Source organism: Hemitrygon akajei, chromosome 16 (genome assembly GCF_048418815.1).
Source record: "Hemitrygon akajei chromosome 16, sHemAka1.3, whole genome shotgun sequence".
Lineage (NCBI taxonomy): Eukaryota > Metazoa > Chordata > Chondrichthyes > Myliobatiformes > Dasyatidae > Hemitrygon > Hemitrygon akajei.
This window is the reverse complement of record NC_133139.1, coordinates 2,649,009-2,673,583: the sequence shown is the minus strand read 5'-3', so window position 1 is coordinate 2,673,583 and position 24,575 is coordinate 2,649,009. Positions and strand designations below refer to the sequence as shown.

Here is a 24,575-nt window from a genome sequence, read left to right as displayed (position 1 = left end):
AGCTTTTGGTATGTTGGCCTTTATAAATCAGAGCATTGAGTATAGGAGTTGGGATGTAATGTTAAAATTCTACAAGACATTGGTAAGGCTGAATTTGGAGTATTGTGTACAGTTCTGGTCACTGAATTATAGGAAAGATGTCAACAAAATAGAGAGTCCAGAGGAGATTTACTAGAATGTTACCTGGGTTTCAGCACCTAAGTTACAGGGAAAGGTTGAACAAGTTAGGTCTTTATTCTTTGGAGCATAGAAGGTTGAGGGGGGACTTGATAGAGGTCTTTAAAATTATGAGGGGGATAGATATAGTTGACGTGGATAGGCTTTTTCCATTGAGAGTAGGGGAGATTCAAACAAGAGGACATGAGTTGAGAGTTGGGGGGCAAAAGTTTAAGGGTAACACAAGGGGGGATTTCTTTACTCAGAGAGTGGTAGCTGTGTGGAATGAACTTCCAGTAGAAGTGGTAGAGGCAGGTTTGGTATTGTCATTTAAAGTAAAATTGGATGGGTATATGGACAGGAAAGGAATGGAGGGTTATGGGCTGAGTGCGGGTCAGTGGGATGAGGTGAGAGTAAGCGTTTGGCACGGACTAGAAGGGTCGAGATGGCCTGTTTCCGTTCTGTAATTGTTACATGGTTATATTGTGATCACTTTACCTTAAGTTCCTAATCGCCCCCTCGGTTCATTACATAACACCTAATCCAGTATAGTTGATCCCCTGGTAGGTTCAATGACAAGCTGCTCTAAAATGCCATCTTGTAAATTCACTCTCTTGAGATCCATTTCCATCCTGACATTCCCAATCTACCTGCATGTTAAGATCTCCCATGACTATCATAACATTGCCCTTTTGACAGGCCTTTTCTATTTCCCATTGTAATCTGCAGTCCACATCCTAGTTACTGTTTGGAGGCCTGTATATAACTGCCATCAGGGTCCTTTTACTCTTGCAGTTTTTTCAACTTGCGATCCTATGTCACATTTTTCTAATGATTTGATGTTATTCTTTACCAGCAGAGCCACATCACCCCCTATGCCTACCTTCCTATCCCTCTGATACAGTCTGTAATCTTGGACATTTAGCTCCCAACTATAACCATCCTTCAGCCACAATTCAGAGATGACCACCACATCATACCTGACGATCTGTAGAAATGCATCAAGATCATCCACCTTATTTCTTATACTCTGTGCATTGAGATATATTTTGTGTACTGTACTTGCTACCTTTTTTCCTTTTTTTTTTTACTGATGCTCATCCTGCTGGCTGCAAAAAAAAAGTACATATACAGGCAGTCCCTGGTAGTACGAACTTCAGACTTATGGACAACTCATACTTACGAACTATTATATTGAAAATTTGAGTTAAATACAATGGTTCGTAATAATGAACGCACGCACTATGTTGTGACGCTCATGAAAACATCACGCAGCTTCAGCGGTTTGTCGGCTCAAGGAAGGAGAACACTGTCCACCATTTTAAATTGGATCACGTTGCCGTTAACACTGTGAGTGTGTAACTTTGTATTAGTTAGAGGAGCAAGATCCTAATACAGAGAGGTTCAACAAAGTTTACCATGCAGTTACCGAGGACCTCAGCTGTTACAAGGCCATTTATGACGAGAAAAAGAAAAACTCTGTGCAAGCCTCCCTTGATGCCTACTTCAAGAAATTGACTCCAGTAGTAAACCCCCCTCTCCAGCAGCAGAATCAAACCCTGACTCTCTAGCACCAGGTCCATCATAATGTTACCTCACAAAAGCTCCTGGTATGCAAAACATAGATGGAACCATATGTAGTTACTTTTATTGTTACTGTATTATTATGTTTTAGTGTATTTGGAAGTGCTTAAGTGTTTTATATGCACAGAAATGTAAAATATATACTAAGACAAACGTTTGACTAACTGACGCTAAGTAAGGCAGGATGTACCTATTCCGACTCGCGTACAAATCTGACTTAAAGACAGACTTAGGAACGGACCTTGCTTGTAACCCGGGGACTGCCTGTAGTTGCAAGACCAAGTTTGTGAACCCTTTGCAAATACCTGGTTTTCTGTGTTAATTATTTATAAAATGTGGTCTGATCTTCATCTAAGTCGCAATAATAGGCAAATGCAATCTGCCTAAAGTAATAACTCACAAACAATTGTACTTCCTCTTGTTAATACTGAGTTCATCATTTAAACAATCACAGTCTAGGTTCAAAATTGTGTGAACCTCTGCAGTGTAATGCCTTTTACAAAAGCTATTTGGAGTCAGGTGTTCCAATCAATGAGATGAGATTGGAGGTGTGGGTTGTAGAGGTACCCTGTCCTATAATAAAAGACACACACAGGTTACTGACAAAGCTTGCTCTTCTCAAGAAAGATTTGTTTATGTGCACCATGCCTTGATCAAAAGAGGACCTTGGAAGAAGAATTGTAGAGATGTAACAAGCTGGAAAAAGTTAGAAAAGCGTTTCTAAAGACCTGAGTGTTCATCAGTCCACAGTAGGGGAAATGGTCTACAAAATGGAGGAAACTCAGTACTGTTGTTACTGTCACTAACAGTGGGCATCCTGCAAAGATTACACCAAGAGCATAACATGCAACGCTGAAAGAGATGAAAGAGAACCCAAGGTTAACAGCAAGGTACCTGCAGAAATCTCTAGAACTTGTTAAAGTCTCTGTTCATGTGTCCACTTTAAGAAAAACCTAAACAAAAATAGTATTCATGGAAGGGCACTAGGAGGAAACTCGCTCTCCAAAAGAAAAGCATTGCTGCATATCTCAATTTTGCAAAAGACCACCTGGATGTTCCACAATGCTTCTGGGACAATTTTCTGTGGAGATGAGATATCTTTTTGTCAGAAATGCATGCTGCTGTGTTTGGAGGAGAAAGGGCACTACACACCAACGGCCTCGCCTCATACCATCTATGAAACGTGGTGGAAGGAGCATCAGGATTTGGGGCTGTTTTGTTGCCTCGGGGCCTTGACGCCTTACAATCATTGAGTGAACAATTAATTCAAAATTGTATCACATTTTACAGGAGAGCGGTTGTCATCTTAAGTTTAATAGAAGTTGGATGATGCAACAAGACAATGATCTGAAACATGAGTAAATCAGCAACAGAATGGTTTATAAATAAGAAAATTTGTGTTTTGGAATGGCCAAGACAGAGTCCAAACCTTAACCAAATTGAAATGGTGTAGCATGACCTGAAATGGCTGTTCATTAGATTAGATTCAAGTTTATTGTCATTGTGCCAAGTACAGATACAAAGCCAATGAAATGCAATTAGCATCTAACCAGAAATGCAAAAGAACAGTGTTATTTACAAAATAACTGTGAATAAAAAGTAAGTGCCACAGCATACAAATATAAAAGTACTGAGACAGTCCAATATGGGTGCAATACTGCTTAGCGCTGTGATGTCAGTAGAGTCACAGTCTTAGGGAAGAAGCACATCCTGTGCCTGCTGGTGCGGGAGCGGAGGCTCCTGTAGTGCCTACCGGATGGAAGGGGAATTTTTTTAAAAAGTCCATGGTTAGGGTGAGATGTATCCTTGATAATGCTTTTTGCCCTGCCCCGAAACCATTTATGGTAGATGTTCTCAGTGGTGGGCAATTGCGTGCCGATAATCTGCTGGGCAGTTTCACCACCCGCTAGAGTGCTTTGCGGTCTGATACGGGACAATTGCCATACCACACTGAGATGCAGTTGGTGAGTATGCTCTCAATAGTACAGTGGAAAAAGTCTGTCAGTATCCTGGGACAGAGGTGAGCTTTCTTGATGCTCCGCAGGAAATTAAGGCACTGTTGCACTTTTTTTTATCAGAAGCGTAGGTGTTCAGCAAAATGGTCTCACCAATATATAAAAGGCCACATCGGTGACCGTTTCACTGAACACCTACGCTCTGTCCACCAGAGAAAGCAGGATCTCCCAGTGGCCACACATTTTAATTCCACGTCCCATTCCCGTTCTGATACGTCTATCCATGGCCTCCTCTACTGTCAAAATGAGGCCACACTCAGGTTGGAGGAACAACACCTTATGTACCGGCTGGGTAGCCTCCAACCTGATGGCATGAACATTGACTTCTCTAACTTCCATTAATGCCCCTCCTCCCCTTCTTACCCCATCCCTGATATATTTAGTTTTCTCCCCCTCCTTTTTCCCCCCCCTCTCTTTCTGCCTATCACTCTGCCTGTTCTCCATCTCCCTCTGGTGCTCCCCTCTCCCTTTCTTTCTCCCTAGGCCTCCCGTCCCATGATCTTTTCCCTTCTCCAGCTCTGTATTCCTTTTGCCAATCACCTTTCTGGCGTTCAGCTTCACCCCACCCCCTCCAGTCTTCTATCATTTCACATTTCCCCCTCCCCCTCCTACTTTCAAATCTCTTACTATCATTCCTTTCAGTTAGTCCTGACGAGGGGTCTCGGCCCGAAATGTCGACAGTGCTTCTCCTTGTAGATGCTGCTTGGCCTGCTGTGTTCCACCAACATTTTGTGTGTGTTGCTTGAATTTCCAGCATCTGCAGATTTCCTCGTGTATGCTAATTCATCAGCACTTTTGATACAGCCCTCTACAATGGTGTCATCAGCGAACTTATGTATGATGTTGGGGCTTGAATGCTTCAGAGAATTGGTCAGCACAGGACTTCAGTACTCAGTTAGCTACTCTATCTGGACTGGATGCTTTTCTTGGATTCACTCTCTTGAAAGCAGCCTGCATGTCATCTTCAGATACTGTGACCAAAGGATCATCGGGAGACATGAAGGGTGAATGATGGTTCTCCCTGTTCTGGTGGTCAAAACGAGCATAGAAGACATTAAGCTTATCTGAAAGTGAAGCTCTGCTGTTCCCCATGTCACTAGATTTAACTTTGTAGGAGGTTATGGCATTCAAACCCTGCCACAGCTGTTGAGCATCCCTTGTCAATTCTAGTCTGGTCCAGAATCTCCACTTAGCCTGTGAGATAGCTTTCGGGAGATCATAGCTGCAACTCTTGTAGCATTCTTGATCTCCAGACCTGAATCCCTCTGATCTGGCCCTCAGCAAATTCTAGATTTCATGATTCATTCAGGGCTTCTGATTGGGGTAAACTCTGAATGGTTTCATGGGGACATGCTGTTGTGATGGAAAATAACTGGTTCTTTGAGTCTCAACAGTAGAGGCCTGGACACACACAGTTTTAATAATAAGGAATTTATTTACAAGGGGAAGTCGGGTCAACACAAGCAACTACAATACACAGGAAGCGGTGTGGGGACAGGGTATGGTTACACATACAAAGAACAAGGGAAAAGCACTACAACAGCTATCCCCCTTGACCTTGGATAGCCGCGGCTCCCTTACCAGGACAAACGATAGACCTTCCCAAACATAAATCAATGCACTTACCTCCAATGAGGTGGTCTGTAAGAGAGGGCAAGCCAAGGACAAGTCTCACCTTTTAAAGCATGGGGCTGGACGAGATAATCCAGTTAAGGTAACCAATAATTTAGGTGTGCATTGATTAGTTGGGAAGGGCCAAATGTTGATTGGCATGTGGTGTGTCCTCCGACCAGCCAGGTGGCAGTGCATCTGTCACGTGGCCGGTATCTCTGGATACACTCCACCCCTCGGAAGACGCACCACATAGCCAACTCATATAAGAGGGTGAAACAAAATCGCATATACCAGAAATAACCAATTTTGAGCAGCTAAGTAAATGCAGAGACACTCTTAATCAGCTGGCATGCGCAACATAGTATAGAAATGGCTATGATTACAAGAATGAGTGCGATGGACCAGTGAAAGTAGCCCACCACCCCCCTAGGTACCCAAACGGCCACCAATTGCCCCATGAGGTGTTGTGCTGGAGGAGCTGGTCCCTTGATTTTTGAATTTTAGCCACCGAGTCCCGAATGTGAGCAGCCAAGTGAGTGATGTTGCTGGACTCATCAGGGATAAAGGTACAGCATTCCTTACCAACCACTGCACACGTTCCACCATCAGCAGCGAGTAGGTAGTCCAGTGCCATTCGGTTCTGCAGGGCGACCATCCTGACAGCTGTCAGTTCTGCCACCTTTTGGGTGAGGGCATCCTCCGTGTGTTGCAGTGCCACTGTCGTCTGGTTGGCCAGAGTCTCAAGCACACTGGTCATCTGGATCACCTCCCGGGACAGCCGGGCTGTACCATAACTGGGAAAGGCTATCATCCAGAACCTCTCTGCCTCTGTGATGGCCCTCTTGTCCCGGTGGCCGCTGTACGCTGGATGCTCCCCAAGGGCATTCGGGGGTGGATGAAGGGCACCACATATGCTGGAAAGCAGCAGCCGTACCAGCTCGTGGGGAGCCACGGGTAGGCGTGGTGGCCGCAGATCCAGTGGGTCCCATTTAGAGTCCAGGGAGCTCCCAGCTCAGCGGCATCGTCGGCAGTGGTCACTGGGACACCCGGGTACCAGTTCCGCTGACAGTTGCTGTGACCAACGGAAAAGTTAGAAGTGTGTGCATTGCGGAGTCTGCACCAGCATTCGTTAGGTATACTCAGTGGCTGTGGAATAACTCTGAGGGTGGGGACTCGGGTGGAGGTCAAATTGTAGGGAGGGAAATACCAGTTCCTGAAGTACCCACCCCATCGGGGGTCAAGGGAAGAGATGTTGTGGAGTGGTGGGGGACTGCCAGCAGGCCCCCCCCCCCAAACAGATATGCCAAAACCAGCAGGAGCAAACAGTCTGTGTAAACAGTTCATCTCAACGTCATCCAGCGGGATCAGCGTGAGTGGCAGCGCATCATCAGCGTGTGCTGGGGCCCGCAAGCAGATCCAGCAGTCCTAACTGTTGGTGTTGCTGGCAAACTCGTAAGCGACCCTGAGGAAGGTGTTGGCAGCTGTCATGGAGCCGAGCATTGCAGCGACCAGGAGGGATGACTGGAGTCGCACTATTGTCCTGTAGAGGGAGACGGGGGTGGAGGGGTAGGGGTAGGCGTAGGAGGAAACTCATTCCCGTCTGGTTAAATGCCGGGTATATATACAGGGCAAATCAGATTTGCCTGGAATGGCGACCCAGCGGGTGTCCCCTGGACCGCGTGTGACAATTTCTCCCTTTCTGGGGAGGCTCTGCGGCTGTCAGATCCGTACTCTGCCCGAGTCCTAGGTCTTGGGGCGTTCGGTGGTTTCCCAGTTGGGAGATGGGGACTGTGCCAGATGGCGGGTCAGTGGGGAATCCCCCTTGGCTAGTGGGCCGTGTGTTTAACTGGTTGACGGCCTGCTGAAGGACACTTAGCCACCCCTGCAGCGTGCGAGAGGGTGTCAGAGTGTGGATTTTTTCCTTGAGCAGGCCATTCGTTCTTTCAGTTAAGTCCGATGCCTGGGGGTGGTGGGGTATATGGAACAGCTACGAGATCCCCGCCTCAGCCGCCCAGGTCTGGGCTTTGGTCCCAGCAAAGTGTGAGCCCTGATCGGATTGTACCTCCCATGGGACCCCATAGAGGGAGGAGAGGTGCTGTAATCTTCTGATGGTGCCGTTCTGGTCGCCCTCTCACAGGGCACCGCCACCAGGACACCTGAGTATGTGTCCATCATCGTGAGGACATACTGCTTCTTATTCTGTCGCGGGAGCGGTCCAATATAGTCAATTTGCCATACCTGACCCGCTCCTGTGCCGCGACAAATGTGGCCCGGTGGCCCTATCGGCCAGTCCCATGGCTTGACTTGCTGGCAGATGGGGCAGTTATCTACAGATGTTTTACATTGATCGAGTGTCAAGGCGACACCAAATTGTTCAGCCCAGTGCCGCGTGCCATCGGCCCCCAAGTGGCCACCTTTGCGGTGTGCCCACGCAGCTCGTGCCCTGGGGTCGGTGTGCCCACGCAGCTCGTGCACTGGGGTCTGTGTCACGGGTGGAAGTGGTGGCAGATGATATTTGGGCAGCCTGGTCCACAGCAGCGTTAAAAGTTGCCTCTTCATTATCTTTTCCGGTATGGGCATCCACATGGTGGACAGAAATTTTTCTGTGGGTAGCCTGGTCCCAAATGAAACGCCAGTGGTGCTGTCCCCAGAGGGGATGTCCGTGTATTTCCCACCGGGCCATCCACACTGCAGTGCCGTTAGCTACTGCCCAGGAGTCAGTGTAGATGTGGACTGGTCCGGTAGTGTTTTGGAGGGTGAGGGCTACTGCCGCCAACTCGGCAGGTTGACTGGAACCCCCCTCTCCCTCGGTGGTTAAAATTCTACCCGTGGCGGGATGAAGTGCTGCCGCTTTCCAAAATTGTTTACCCCCTTTCCAGCGGCTGGAGCCGTCTGTGAACCAGGCACGCAGTTTGTTGTTGGGGTCGAAGGAATCGAAGGGTTGACCCCAACATGCTGGGGAGGGTTGTACCTTGGGGTTGTCCGGGGCAGGGTCCTGGGACTGGGGGAAAGCCATGACTTGTTCATGGGGGCGGCTGACCCCTTCAGGACCGGGCTCAGCCCGGTCCGCAATGTACCACTTCCACTTGACAATGGAGGACCTCTGGGCACGGCCCTCCTTGTGGGTAGAATCGGGGGACTTGACCCATCGCATTATGGGGAGATGGGGGCGATGGACGACAGGGTCAGTGCCTGTTTAGTGTTCTGTGGCGAGGAGCGCCAGGTAGCAGGCTAGCAGCTGGCGCTCGAAGGGGCTGTAGCGCACTGCCGCTTCAGGTAGAGACTTAGTCCAGAAACCGAGGGGGACTCTACAGCCTGGGGTCTTCTGCCAGAGGCTCCACTCGGCGACCGTCTCGCTCGCTGAGACCTGTAACTCAAAAAGCAGACCTGCCTGGCAGGAAGAAAGTGGCATGGCTTGTTCCACTGCTAGTTTCGCCGTATCAAAGGCAGCCTGTTCCGCTGGCCCCCAGAGAAATGTGGATTTTTCCCTGGAGATCCGATAGAGCGGCCGGAGAAGCACGGTCGTGGGGTACATGCTGCCGCCAATAGCCTAGGAGCCCCACGAATCTCTGTGTGTTTCCCTTTCTCCAATGTACTGTGACGGGTATATGTGGCCTCAGGTCCCCCGGGTGGGAAAGGGCGAGAGAGCAAATGCGCCGGGGGCCCTGGCCTTCATCCTATGGGAGGGGGGGAAGAGGGCTGCCACTCCGGGGGTGAGGCACTTTGCTGGTGGAGGTCGGACATTTCCTGCCTGACGAGCTGTCTGAGTTCTGCTTCGAGGGCCTTCGAGACAGTTTCAGGCAGGGAAGGCACGGAGGGTGGCTCGGTGTGGGTGGTCTTTTTGTAAGTAGTCTTCCCCCTGCAATGCTGCTTCCACAGGGCAAATAGGTTGGGGGTGGGGATGCCATCTATCTGGTTACGATCCACCCCAGCACGCAGCAGGTCCGTGTACAGCTGCCTGCGTGTATATCTGAGAGGGATAGTGTCTAGGGCCCTTGTCTCGGTCTTCCAGACCCGCGTAGGTGCCCCCCTCTGCATATATTCTAATCCCTCCAGGAGGGTGATGGCATCCCGTACGGTCCTACCGCTAGCTGGTGCCATGAGGGGCAGGATTACCGACTTCAGATCAGGGCGTGCGGTAGTGACCAAGTATCCCGCTAGGGCACCGGTCACTCGTGTGTTTTCAAGGAAGTTACGGTCGCAGGCACCTTGATAGATGCCGTTGACCAGTGCCCATTCCCTGATAACCCGGGTGCCCTCACTGACCGTACCCCATTGCGGGCGACCGTGTAGATCCCACTCCAGAAGTGTGGGATAGCGAGCTCGTACCGCGGTCACTACCCGATCCCACAGGGTTGTGCCGTTGCGGATTTCTGCTTGTGGCGCCCGCAGCGCATTGTTTATGTTCTGCCGGTCAGAGAGGCTTCCCAGGGTGCTTGCCTCCTGATGGGAGAGGCTGAGGTTGGGCCCCCCTCGTCCCACAGCCGGAGCAGCCAGGCCACGAGGTGCTCGCCTGGTCGTTGGCGGTAGCGATCCGCCAACTGGGTCAGCTCCTTGGGGGAGAAGTCCCGGGTCTCCGTGGTCTCAGAGTGACTAGGGGAAGGTCCGGCTGTCTCCCCCTCATTCCCTTCCTCCCTGCGGTGAACCTGGGACCGCGTGGTGATGGGTCGGGCATGTTGGAGCTCGGGTGAGAAGTCCCGGGTCTCCGTGGTCTCAGTGACTAGGGGAAGGTCCGGCTGTCTCCCCCTCATTCCCTTCCTCCCTGCGGTGAACCTGGGACCGCGTGGTGACGGGTCGGGCATGTTGGAGTTGGGGAAGGGTGGTTGCGGGACCTTGGTTCCTCGGGCACCCTCTCGTCGTCACTATCCAGCCAGATGTCCCCATCCCCCAGCCATGCGTCCAGCTTGTCGCCACACTGGACAAAGTCTTGAATCTTTAATAGGTCCGGCTGCCAGCCAGACCGACGGGCTGCCCCGGCCTGCTGAAGTTTTATGAGGCGACAGGCAAGTTCAGTTCCCCTAACTTCAAGGTCATTGGCTCGGGCCTGGGCAGCCTGTGCTGCTTCCTTCAGCGTGCAACAACGCTGACTGAGGTCTTCAATTTCCCTGTCCTTCTGACCACACAAGTGCTGCAGGTGATCAGTAATTCTAACCTGGCGTCTCAGCAGGGACGCAAACAACCAGAAGGCACCCCTTTGACTCCCCTTGGCTTTGGGGAACCCTGATTCCTTCAGGAGGGAGACCACATGATGACCCAGCTTCTCTCCACGGGGCTCTAACTGCTCAGACCAGTCCATTGGTTTTCCGTGGTCTGCCAGCATGCTGGCCAGACTCTCAAATCCCTCCCTTTCATCAGCCTACCCGGGGATCTTATCCTGGGTGCTTGCACTGGCTTTCTTCCCCTTATTCCAGAACATTATCCCCTGTGCTTGTGTCCAGCCAAAACCTATGAGACCCTGCTCCGCAGCGCCAAATGTTGTGATGGAAATAACTGGTTCTTTGAGTCTCAACAGTAGAGGCCTGGACACACACAGTTTTAATAATAAGGAATTTATTTACAAGGGGAAGTCGGGTCAACACAAGCAACTACAATACACAGGAAGCGGTGTGGGGACAGGGTACGGTTACACATACAAAGGAAAAGCACTACAACAGTTATCCCCCTTGACCTTGGATAGCTGCGGCTCCCTTACCAGGACAAATGATAGACCTTCCCAAACATAAATCAATGCACTTACCTTCAATGAGATGGTCTGTAAGAGAGGGCAAGCCAAGGACAAGTCTCACCTTTTAAAGCATAGGCTGGGCGAGATAATCCAGTTAAGGTGACTAATAATTTAGGTGTGCATTGATTAGTTGGGAGGGACCAAATGTCGATTGGCATGTGGTGTGTCCTCTGACCAGCCAGGTGGCAGTGCATCTGTCACGTGGTCGGTATCTCTGGATACACATGCTCATCTACAAATTACCTGAGTTTGTGGCTCAACTCATTCTGAAAATCATAAAATCTGGTCTGTCCACTGTGTCCACTGATAACCAAGTCTTGATGCAACAAGCAACTGAGATCTGCCTCTGATACAGAGCCTTGCCCTGAGATCTTCAGTCTCATTTTCCAGTGTATCCACATTCACCAACAAGAAGTCTCATCTCTCTGTGCTTCAGCCTGGTTTGAATTCCACCTCTTCTGCCGCATTTCCAATCATGACATTCACCCCTGTATATAAGCTATCTTGTTTATTTGTACTTTTAGTCTTTTTAAATTATTGTGTTCTTGATCAGATTGGGATTTTTTTGTGCTGCATTGGACCCAGAGTAACAATTATTTAATTCTCCTTTACACTTGTGTGCAGGAAAAGACATTAAACAATCTTGAGTCACCTATGCTCGGGTGGTGGGGAAGGGTGGAAAGATGGAGAATCCCAGCCTCAGCCTATCCAACTTCTTGTATCTCAAGCTCTGCAGTTCACAAAACTTCTTCATCTTTGTGACTCTTTTGTGTGCCCTTACCAGCTTAGTGTTCTAAAGTAAATATTAAAACTTTGTTTTTTGAATTGTTTCTGTCAGAGCTTCAAATAGACTTGCAATATGTCACCTGTGCCAAAGTTTTAACTGCCATAATTGCCATACCTTAGAACAAAGCTATTTTCATTTTGGATTATTTGCCTGCTTTACTAATACTACTATGTTGACTCCGGCCTAGGGGGCTGGCGTCGGGCTTTTTGTTCAAAAGATAGAACATAGAACAGTACAGAAACAGGCCCTTGCCTTTACAGAGTAAGGGGTGCTGGAGACAGACAAGATCAAAATAATGGAAGGATGTGATATACACCCAACAACTAAGGGACAATTGCTTTACTGACTTCAAGTGTCATTGGTTGTCAGCTTGTGGTCTCTATAAACTTTGATCATCTCTATTGTGAATGGTGATTGATCTTGCAAGTAAGGAATTCAAACATGTACAGTTTATCAAATATCAGTAACTGATAAGCCAGTTCTGCATGAAAGTGGCAGATTTCTGTCCTGGCTTCAGAACAGTGTGAGTGATGAGGGCCATGTTGATTTCCTTGTGCACAAGTAAATAAAGTATGTTTGAGTGGTAAGGGGGCATGTGTTCTGGGCCCAGTTATTTTATTTTTATTATGCGGAGATTGCGGAGGTAATAACAATGATTGTTCAAGAATCGATGGATTCGGGCATTGCGGAGGTAATAACAATGATTGTTCAAGAATCGATGGATTCGGGCATTGTACCAGATGACTTGAAAATTGCAAATGTTACTCTGCTATTTAAGAAGGGTGGGAGGCAGCAGAAAGGAAACTATAGACCTGTTAGTCTGACATCAGTGGTTGAGAAGTTGTTGGAATTGATTGTTATGGATGAGATTATGGAGTACCTGGAGGCACATAACAAGATAGGCCAAAGCCAGCATGGTTTCCTGAAAGGAAAATCTTGCCTGACTAACATCCTACAATTTCTTTGGAAGAAATTATGAGCAGGGTAGACAAGGAGATGCAGTGGATGTGGTATACTTGGATTTTCAGAAGGCCTTTGACAAGGTGCCACACAGGAGGCTGCGTAGCAAGTTAAGATCCCATGGATTTACAGGGTAGTTACTAGCATAGGTGGAGCATTGGCTGATCGGCAGAAAACAGAGTGGGAATAAAGGGATCCTATTCTGGCTGGCTGCCAGTTACCAGTGGAGTTCCACAGGGGTCGGTGTTGGGACCACTGCTTTTTATGATGTATGTCAGTAATTTGGACTATGGTATTAATGGGTTTGTTGCTAAATTTGCTGCTAATACAGAGATAGTTGGAGGAGCAGGTAGTGTTGAGGAAGCAGAAGAGAGACAGGTGGTTTAAGGGAATGGACAAAAGTGGCAAATGAAATACATGTTGGAAAGTGTATGGTCATGCACTTTGGTGGAAGAAATAAACAGGCAAACTATTGTTTAGATGGGGAGAGAATTCAAAATGCAGAGATGCAAAGGGACTTGGGAGTCCTTGTGCAGGATACCCTAAAGGTTAACCTCCAGGTTGAGTCGGTGGTGAAGAAGGCACATGCAATGTTGGCATTCATTTCTTGGGGTATAGAATATGAGAGCAGGGATATGATGTTGAGGCTCTATAAGGCACTCGTGAGACCATACTTGGAGTATTGTGTGCAGTTTTGGGCTCTTTATTTTGAAAGGATATACTGAATTGGAGAGAGTTCAGAGAAGATTCATAAGAATGATTCCAGGAATGAAAGGGTTACTGTATGAGGAACGTCTGGCTGCTCTTGGGCTGTATTCCGTGGAGATCCAGGAGAATGAGGAGGGATCTCATAGAAACATGGCAAAGTTATTTCCCATGGTAGGGGATTCTAGGACAAGAGGGCACAACTTCAGGATTGAAGGCCGTCCATTTAGAACTGAGATGCAGAGAAATTACTTTAGTCAGAGGGTGGTAAATCTGTGGAATTTGTTGCCACGAGTGGCTGTGGAGGCGAAGTCATTGGGTGCATTTAAGGCAGAGAGAGGTTCTTGATTGACCAGGGCATCAAAGGGTATGCGGAGAAGACGGGAGTGGGGATGACTGGAAGAATCGGATCAGCCCATGATTGAATGGTGGAGTAGACTCGATGGGCTGAATGGCCTACTTCATCTTATGGTCTTGTGTTTGGTGATGTATGTGAGCATAAAGGAGAGTCGTTAATGGCAGCTAGTTAAACTAGAGCTGGTATTTACTCTGGGAGAGAGCAAGGAAAAATAAAATGTTTGTTTCATTCTTCTGTCTTTCTCCTCTGTTCTGACTCTATACCTTCTAGTGAGTACCTACCATTAATAAGTTACTTTCATGTTCTGGTCCCCAATTGGTGGTGGTGTCCTGTCTTCCCCTCACCCTGTTTCATGCATTTATTCTCACCGCCCTTAATGTTTTTGATTTTTCTCCAGTTTTAACAAAATGTCATTGATGAGGAAGGTTAACAGCTTCTCTTTTCACAGGTCCTGACTTGAGAGCTTTGACAGCAGTTTCTATTTTTGCTGTTAATCAGTTGTAAAACCGTTCATAACATCCTGAAGTATTGGCAGGTGGTAAAAATGTGATACAAGATGAGTTGCTTGGCTTCTCGGTGAGAGACAGGTTGCAATATATTAAACACTGCATTGAACCAGATGCTATTGGTGGGGGTGGGGGTGTTGTTTGGAGAATTGGAAAAGTATTAATTAACACTTTCCTACCTAGGGAAATAGCAATAGTAAAGGTTGGGGATCAAAATAATTGGCTTGTGACTCTGTCATTAATTAAATATTCAAATTAAGATCCTGTCCTGGCAGGTAGAAAAATACTTCAGACAACTGTAGTAGTGTGGATTAGCCTGCAGCAGATTTGTGCACTTTTAACACATTATGTTTCCTGGGACTCTTTAAAAAGCTGTATACAAGAAGAATAAAGTGCTGATGTATCAGGCTGAGGCCTAACATTAGGACTGGAAAGGAAGGGGAAATAAAGTTAAATTAAGGAGGTGGGGGGGAGAGAAAGGAGTGCAAACTAGAAGGTGATGGGTGAGGCCAGATGGGTGAGGAGGGGCTTGAAGTGATGAGCTGGGAGGTGAGAGGTAGAAAATAAAGGGCTGAAGAAGAAAATTGAAAGTGCCAGAAATGGACCAGGTGAATCTGAGGGCCAGGTGGAAGTTGGAGGCAAAGTGGATGTAATCATAAGTTCAGCATGAATGCAGGAAGTAGCGCCAATGCAGTTGTCAATGTAGGGTAGGAAAAGTGCGGGAGGGTCACCAGTGTAGGCTTGCAACATAGACTGTTCCAAGTAGTCGATAAACAGCCAGGCATAGCTGGAACCCATGCAAGTGTCCATGCCTACCCCTTTTGTTTGAAGGAGGTGGTAGGACCCAAGAGAAATTATTTAGAGTGAGGGTAAGGTCTGCTAGGCAGAAGAGAGTGGTGGTGGAGGGGAACTGTCTGGGTCTGGTGTCCAGCTCTGTTAAGGAGCTAGTAACCGACTTTTGTCCCTTCTGTCAGTGAAAATGGTTCCACCAGGCTTGGAAGCAAAGCTATATATGAAGGCCAAGACCTCGACTTGGCTGTCATAGACCATTTGAGACACCTACTATTTAGTAGGTAGTAGAAGCTTGTCCCAACTAACTCCCGCCCCGGCTATGACAACCTGAGGAACCTCTTGATATTTATTTCTTCTTCTTTATTATTATTATTATTATTTTTAAGAATTTCTTTCTTTGAATGCCCACAAAGAAATGGAGTTGCATACAGTGACACATCTACTTGGATAATAAATTTACTTTGAATTTACCTGTCCAAATACCTTTTAAACATTGTAAATGTACCTCCTCTAACACACTCTCTGGCAACTCCTTCCAGGCATCATCCATCCTCTGAAAGATTTACCCTTTAGGCCCCTTGTAAATTTCTCCCCTCTCAGCCTAAACCTATGCCCTCTTTTGCAGGACAGCAGAGTCTACAACTAAAGACTTATCTATGCCCCTCAATTTTATAAATCTCTAAAAGATCACCTCTCAGCCTCTGTGCTCCAGTGAGAATTAACCTAGCCTATCCAATCTCTTGGGTGGTGGCATGGAGATACGTCTCTGCTAAAGGAGGTGTAAAGTGCTCTTTCCCCTCGCTAGCCTGCAGGTCACCCTTGGGCAAGGTGTAATACCTATTCAGCAATGCCCTCCCCTTGATCAGGGTCATGTGAAGTCTTGGGAGCAGATGGTGGATGGTCGTATGAGCAACTGGTGCATATCACAAGTCCTGGTTTTACAACCACTGACTCCAGGCAGACAATCTCTGAAGAGTATTGATAATGGCTGGGGTCACTCGTCTTATAAAGATACTGGCCAAAAGGAGGAATTGGCAAACCACTTTAGAAAAATTTGCCAAGAATAATTATGGTCAAAGACCATAATCGTGTTCCACTTAAATATTTCATCCTTAACCCATGACCCCTAGTCTCACTCAGTGGAAAAACCGTGCATTTACCCCATCTAATCACCTCAATTTTATATACCTCTATTAATGATGATGACCCAATCTCTTTATAACTGCAGTCATAGAATATTGGATTGGATAGTGGACTACTTGACAGATAGACCTCAGTATGTGCGGTTGGGAGACTGTAGGTCTGACACGGTGGTCAGCAGCACAGGAGCGCCGCAGGGAACCGTACTCTCTCCGGTCCTGTTCACCCTGTACACATCAGACTTCCAATATAACTCGGAGTCCTGCCATGTGCAGAAGTTCGCTGATGACACGGCCATAGTGGGGTGTGTCAGGAATGGACAGGAGGAGGAGTATAGGAGTGATATGGTGCAACTCAAACTACCTGCGTCTCAATATCACCAAGACCAAGGAGATGGTGGTGGACTTTAGGAGATCTAGGCCTCATATGGAGCCAGTGATCATTAATGGAGAATGTGTGGAGCAGGTTAAGACCTACAAATATCTGGGAGTACAGTTAGACGAGAAGCTAGACTGGACTGCCAACACAGATGCCTTGTGCAGGAAGGCACAGAGTCGACTGTACTTCCTTAGAAGGTTGGCGTCATTCAATGTCTGTAGTGAGATGCTGAAGATGTTCTATAGGTCAGTTGTGGAGAGCGCCCTCTTCTTTGTGGTGGCGTGTTGGGGAGGAAGCATTAAGAAGAGGGACGCCTCACGTCTTAATAAGCTGGTAAGGAAGGCGGGCTCTGTCGTGGGCAAAGTACTGGAGAGTTTAACATCGGTAGCTGAGCGAAGGGCGCTGAGTAGGCTACGGTCAATTATGGAAAACTCTGAACATCCTCTACATAGCACCATCCAGAGACAGAGAAGCAGTTTCAGCTACAGGTTACTATCGATGCAATGCTCCTCAGACAGGATGAAGAGGTCAATACTCCCCAATGCCATTAGGCTTTACAATTCAACCGCCAGGACTTAAGAACTTTTTAAAAGCTATTATTAATGCTTTTTGAGATAGTGATTTAGTTGCATATCATATTTTTTACTGAGTTAAGTATTGTATGTAATTAGTTTTGCTACAACAAGTGTATGGGACATTGGAAAAAACGTTGAATTTCCCCATGGGGATGAATAAAGTATCTATCTATCTATCTATAGAATACTCATGCCCCAGGAACATTCTTGTAAATTTTCTCAGCACTTTTTCAGTCTTATTAATGTCTTTCCTGTAGGTAGGTGACCAGGACTGCACACAATACTCCAAATTAACCTCAACAACTTTCGATACAACTTCCAACATAACATCCCAATTCCTGTGCTCAATAAACACATAAAATACTGGAGGAACTCAGCAGGCCAGGCAGCATCTATGGGGGAAAAAAAGAGTATAATTGACATTTTGGGCCAAGACCCTTCATCAGGACTGGAAAATAAGATGAGGAGTCAGAATAAGAAAATGGGGGGGGGGGGGGGAGAACCACAGGGTGACTGGTGAAATCAGGAAGCTGGGGGGGGGGGGAGAATAAACAAATTTGAAGTTGATTGGTGGAAGATACAGAGCTGGAGAAGGGAGAAGGCCATGGAAGAAAGAAAAGGGGGAGGAGCACCACACGGAAGTGATGGGCAAGCAAGGTGAGTGAGAGAAAAGGGAATGGTGAGGTGGTGGGGGAGGCATTACCAGAAGTTCAAGAAATGAATGTTCATGCCATCAGGTTCCACTCCTTTTCTTTCTTTCATGGTCTACTATCCTCTCCTATCAGATTTCCCCCTTCTCCAGCCCTCTATCTCTTTCACCAATCAACTTTATAGCTATTTACTTCACCCCTCCCAGTTTCACCCATCACCTTGTGGTCCTTCCTCCCCTTCCCCCACTTTCTTACTCTGACTCATCTTTTCCTCCAGTCCTAATGAATTGTTCTGTTTTCCATAGATGCTGCCTGGTCAGCTGAGTTATTCCAGCTTTTGTGTGTGTTGCAGATTTTCTTTTGTTTGTGATTGTTCTGTACTCTGGACATTGATTTATGAAGGCCACTGTGCCAAAAGCTCCGTTTATGACCCTATCTAAGCATAATCCCACATTTCAAGGAACTCTAGATCTCTATCCCCAGATCCCTCTGTTCTATTGCACTCCTCAGTGCCTTACTATTCACCATACAAGTATTTAGTTGGAGGCAACATCTATGTGAATCTTCTCTGCTCGTTTTTGATATAAACCACCCCCTATCTACAGAGTGGTGACCAGAACACAAAACCATCATATGTTCTAATCAATGTGTGTACAGCTGCAATACAACATCCCAACTCAGACTCAATGTCTGATTGTTAAAGGCAAACATACCAAAAATCTTCACTACCTTATGCACATATTTTGCCACTGCACTTGTGAAGTGCAACATTGCTGAATTTCTTACATGGTAACAAGGTCCCATTGCTACAAGACCCAATGACAAGTTGCCTTCATGGGGGGGGGGGGGGGGGAAGCACTGGCAAAACACTTCACATGGTGCCAGGGATCTGATACAACATAGGAGAATGAGGGGAGTTTTTTTTTAAAGAGGTATACAAAATTATAGAGGGTGAATGCAAGCAGGCTTTTTCCTCTGAGGTTGGGCATGACTAGAACTAGAGGGCATAGGTCAAGGGTGAAAGGTGAAATATCTCAGGGAAGTCTGAGAAGGAACATTTTCAGTCAGAGGGTGGTGAGGATGTGGAACAAGCTGCTAAAGGCTATGATGGATGCAGGTTCAATTGCAACATTTAAGAAATTTGGATAAGCATGAGAATGGAAGAGGTATGGAGGGCTACGGTCTTGGTGCAGGTGGATGGGATGAGACAGAACAAGTTTGGCATGGACTAGATGGGCCTGTCACAGAGCAGTACAGCAAAGAAACAGTTAAATAGTATATTCTAAAAGACAGCACCACTGTCACCCAAGTACTGAAGACTAAATGTTGTGGTCAGCCAAGCAGATCTTAGCTTCAATGTACTGAGTCAAAAAGCAAGTTAGCCACAGCTGTATTAGCAACACCATCAGTACAAAATGATGGAGAAATCCTACAATAACCTGCCCATGGGAACTGGCAATCCATGATAAATACAGCTTTGCACAAACAACTAAATCAGACAGCTGCTGTCAGAAACTGGCAGGGTTGAGGGGTTATAACTGTTCTCACAGGAGGCTCAAGACCTACACCATCAGATTCAGGAAGACAGCATGGCCTGGATGGTGGGGGTCCCTGATGGATACTACTTTCCTGCAACATTGCTTGGTGGAAATGTGCTCATAGGTGGGGAGAGCTTTACCCGTTATGGACTGGGCTGTATCCCTGACATTTTGTAGGGTTTTCTGTTCAAGTGTACTGGTGTTTCCATTACAGGTGGTGATGTATCTACTCATTCAGGTACTTGGATAGGAAAAGTGTAGAAGGAGCTACGATTAACGTAGGTGGGTAATATGTTTGGCATGGGCACAGTGGGCAGAAGTTTGTTATGTCTATATAATTCTGTGTGTTTTGGGAAAATGTGTTTATCCCCACGAGGATGTTGTGATAGCTGGATACAGCTCTTCCCTGAGATATTAAAAAGTAATTTGTATGACACTCAGGATATTGTACGACACTCATGTATTTGAAAATGACCTTCATATCAGAACCAGGAATGGAATGAGGACTTCAAAGGTTAAAGGGAGAATTTCTTAATCAGTTGATGCTGATAACAGTTTAATGAAAGTGCACCAGTAGGAGCAAAGATTTAAGTGAAAACATCTGTCAACAATCAACTGGGAAGCACTCTTGTCCACATTAATACTGAACACAGTAAAATAAACCATTTGGATTTTTTCAACCAAGTTAAAATACACTAGACATCTTATTGAGTGACGACAGTTTAATAATTCTTGGGTATGAAGTGCTTTGTGATTTGATAGGTGCAATATAAACACTATAGCTTTTACCCCTTTTATTCTTGATATTTTCTGTATTTTCTTGTTTTAATCTGAATTTCCATTTATGGTGCAAAGTCTGATCAACATCAAGTGTTATTAGTGAGGTTCACAATTCTATGAGCATGTACTTATTCTGGTGTTCAGCCCAGTTGCTAGTGATTATTTAGGCACGTTCATCGAATTATGTTCATAGTCCAGACTGTTGCAAGTGTAATATTGACAAATGTTTCACAGGGTTGAAACTTTGGCCTCAAAACCGGGGACAAAGCTTGAGTTTACAGACAGTATTTTTGCCTCCCTTCTGTTGCAGATCAATAATACTTCCTGCTAGTTTCACTGCCCTGAGACTATAATGGTGCAGGTAAAAAGTTGAGACTAAGCACATTTGAAATCATTCTGCACTGATGTTAATGTGACTCTCCCCCCTTTGGGTGGATAGAAAATATGCTTCTGTTCTGATGAATAGGGATTTATTCCTGGTTTCCAGAGCAATATTAACCCTATCATCTATCTCATTAAATGGGCAGTTTGGCCATTGTTGAATGCTATCTGTTGAATTGCGGGTGGCCAAGTAGAGTACTGGTTAGCGTAATGTTGTTATAGTGTCAGCATTCCAGTGTTCAGTTGATCTGGGTTAAATTCCTGCCACTGTCTGTAAGGAGTTTGTACATTATCCTTGTGTCTGCGTGGGTTTTGTCTGGGTGCTCTGATTTCCTTCCTCGCTACAAAGGTGTACAGGTTAGGGTTAGTGCACCTGCAGGCTGCCCAGCACAATTCTCGCTGATTTAATTTGAGGCAAACTATGAACATTTTGTTGTTTTGATGTACATGTGAGAAAAAACTAATCTGTTCCTTAATTTGCTATCTGTAGGAGTTTGCAGTGTAAAAATTGGCTACCCTGGTTATAGCAATAATTGCAATACATTTGGGCAGTTTGTAATTGTAATCCTGTGACTGAAACACAAGCATGCACTGCATCAGACCACTGTCCATCTTGTTTGATTTGTGATCCATGAGTCCCTAGTTTCTTTATTCTGGACAAGGAGCAATAAAGGCTCGTTTTCTGCATGGATGTAATGTAGCTACAGTTACTGTATCATTTTCCCCTCCCAGATTACCCCTTGGACCTTGATCTTTAAAGAAGGTATTTAAAGTAGCATGTATTAGCATAAACTGTTAGCTTTGTGCTTTCACGGACTTCATCAGTAAATATTTTGCAACCTTCACAAATGTGCATGAAGTTTATGTTCATGTTCCCATTTAGTGCGCTCTGCCCATGACCATGAGAAACTGCAGAGAGTTGTGGACACAGCTCAGCACATCATGGAAACCAGTCTCTTTCCACGGACCCCTAGTAAATTTATTTGCCATATTCTCCCTTGATTCTTTTTTTGGCAGCGTTTCCTCCCAAGCCCATTGCCCCTATTGGGGCATAGGCCACTGACAGCAGCTCGCCAGAATCCTCTCTCCTGGGCCGATAGAAGGTTGCCTACACCACAAAGATCCTTCCTCTCCCAAGGATGAGATGTTTGCAGCTTCTGTAGCTCTGGGTTTTTATGGGATGGGGTTGCTAGCCCCGTGCCAGAACCTTCTTTTGCAGCCAGGTCTGGGAGCATCTATGGCAGAGTTTTGCATGCAAACATTTACAGAAAAATAACACCTGAACAGATAATGTGTCAAACAGCTAATGTGGAAAAGAAATCAAACTGTATACATAAAAACAATGCTGAGGGGAAAAAGTAATGCAGCTAGCATGATCAAAGATCCCACCCGGAACGTTCTCTTTTCTTCCCCCCCCCCCCCATGTACCCACCTTCCTTCCCCAATCGGGCAAGAGATACAAAAGCTTGAAAGCACATGTGCCAGGCTCAAGGACAGCTTCATCCCACTATCATCAGGCTTGTGAACGAACCTCTTGTACAATAAGATGGACTCATGACCTCTCAATCTACTTTATGATCTTGCACCTTATCGCTTACCTGCACTGCACTTTCTCTGTAACTGTTACACTTTATTCAACATTGTTATTGTTTTATCTTAATCTACCTCACTGCTCCAGTCCTGCGAAGAGTCTCGACCTGAAACATTGACTGTGCTTTTTCCATAGATGCTGTGTGATTTATTGAGTTCCTCCAGCATTTTGTGTGTTGTTTAGAATTCCAGCATCTGCTAATTTTTTTATTGTTTGTAGGAATCCCTTCCTTCCTTCCTGATTGACCATAAGATATAGGAGTAGAATTGGGCCATTTGGTTCTTTGGATCTGCTCTGCCATATCATCATGGCTGATCCAATTTTCCTCTCTGCTTCAATCCCCTGCCTTCTCCCCATATCCCTTCATGCCTTGACTAATCAAGAATCTTAAATATACATGAAGACTTGGCCTCCACAACTCTCTGTGGCAAAGAATTCCACAGACTCACCACTCTCTGGCTAAAGAAATTCTTCCTCATCTCTGTTCTAAAAGGGCACCCCTCTAATCTGAAGCTGTGTTCTCTGGTCTTGGACTTTCCCACCATAGGAAACATCTTCTCCATATCCACTCTATCAGGGTATTTCACTCACCATTCAATAGGTTTCAATGAGGTCTCCCCTTATTCTTCTGGGTTCAAAAGTTTTAACCAATAGTAGGTGAACATCAAAGAACCAGTTTGCCTTTGACCAAACATGAGCTCTTCTGAACTGAAAGCAAATTGCTTGTGATAGCATCTGGAATATGAGAAGTCAAGTGAATTTTTCAAGTTGAAGTCCCTCATCAGAAATGAGAATGAAAGAAGAAAACTGATCAACTTGGTGTCTTTCTATTTCCCTGTCCTGCCAAAGGCTCTTTGAGTTAAAGTTAAAGTCCTTGTAGGCTTATCAGGCCGGTGCTTATGCCGGTTTCCATGGTGTGAAGCCACTGAGAGTACGAGACTTCTTCCTCCGCCACCCTGGATAGGACACCAGTCTATCGTGAAAGACTCTTTGACTGAAATGTTAATTCTGGAATACTTCTGAGATTTCAAGCAAGTGAAAAGCTGTTTATTAATTCACAAGATGTTTGATAAGGCCAGTGTTTATTGCTGCTACTGATTTGTCCTAGGAATGGTGGCAGGGAGCAGTTAGAATGAGCACAAGATTCTGCAGATGTTGGAAATTCAGAGAAACACACAATGCTGGAGGAGCTCAGAATGTCAAGCAGTGTCTGTGGAAATGAGTAAACAATTTAATGTTTCAGGCTGAGACCTTTCATCGAGCCCAAAATGTTGACTGTTAATTCCTCTCCATAGCTGCATTATGTGTGTGTAACTTGGATTTACAGCATCTGCACATTTTTTTCTTGTATCTGATTAAATATTCTGGAAGTACAGTATTTCAATAATTTAGCCAGTAGCAATGAAGTGTCAGATAGTATTCTGGGTGGGGGGGGGGGGGGCGAGTTGCATGTGTGTACCTAAATTCCAGATGTCATTGTCCTTGTTGCTGAGGATAATTGTGCATTGTGAGAAAGGCATGCACTACAGGCATGCTGCTCTGCTGAAATAGCTGCTTTGCTCTGCATGGTAAGGTTCTTGCTGTTGCGAGAGAGCACAATTCCATGTTTGAGGTCAATTTATTATCACAGTACATTTATCTGTCACCATAAACAACCCTGAGATTAATTTTCTTGCGGGCATACAACAGTACATCGAAGAAACACAATGGAATCAATGAAAGACCACACCAAAAAGGACGGACAATCAACAAGGTGTAAAAGACAAACTGCGTAAATACAAAAAGAAGGAAAAGTGCGTGCTTTAGTAATTGTGGCTGGCTCAGTTAAACTTTTTGATCAATTATTATCCTCCAATAATATGTGATGGGTTCTCCAAAGTAATACCATTGAATATCAAAGGGGTAATGGTATAGATATCATCTTGTTGAAGTTAGGTTTTGTATGTCTTGTGGGATGAATATTTGTCAGGTCAAGTGTCAATCTTTTCTAGGCCTCCATGCAGGCTGTATAGATAGCTTCACTGTTATAAAGATTGTGTAATCATAAGCAAACATCCCACTTTTGACCTTGCTTTGGAATTGGACTAAAATTTTAAGCAACAAAAAAAAATCTTCTGGAGAAACTCAGTAGGTCGAGCAACATCTGTGTGAGGAAATGAATTGTCAAGTTGAAACCCTGCATCAGGAATGAGGGAGATGGCCAGTACACAAAGGAGAAGAGGAGGGGGGTGTCAGATGGTAGGTAAGTTGTGTGTGGAATGGAGACAAATCTGCTGTCAGTGAATTTGTGTGATTTCTTGTTAGCACTCTGTGAAGCTTTGAGCTTGAGGTTATTTAAAT

The 24,575-nt window shown here is 45.9% G+C and overlaps 1 protein-coding gene across 4 annotated transcripts in view; it reads left to right on the top strand.

The window, feature by feature from the left end:
* The window catches only part of slc25a42 (solute carrier family 25 member 42), a 93,797-nt gene that overhangs the window by 5,418 nt on the left and 63,804 nt on the right, over nucleotides 1-24,575 (top strand). Inside the window, exon 1 of one of the 4 annotated variants that reach the window (XM_073068094.1) lies at nucleotides 17,871-17,952. The exons of the other annotated variants lie outside the window; for them this stretch is intronic. Within the exon in view, the coding sequence (XP_072924195.1) occupies nucleotides 17,900-17,952 (53 nt within the window). The 5' untranslated portion in view covers nucleotides 17,871-17,899. Of the gene's footprint in view, nucleotides 1-17,870; nucleotides 17,953-24,575 lie in introns of those variants that run through there. 4 annotated transcript variants of the gene reach the window in all.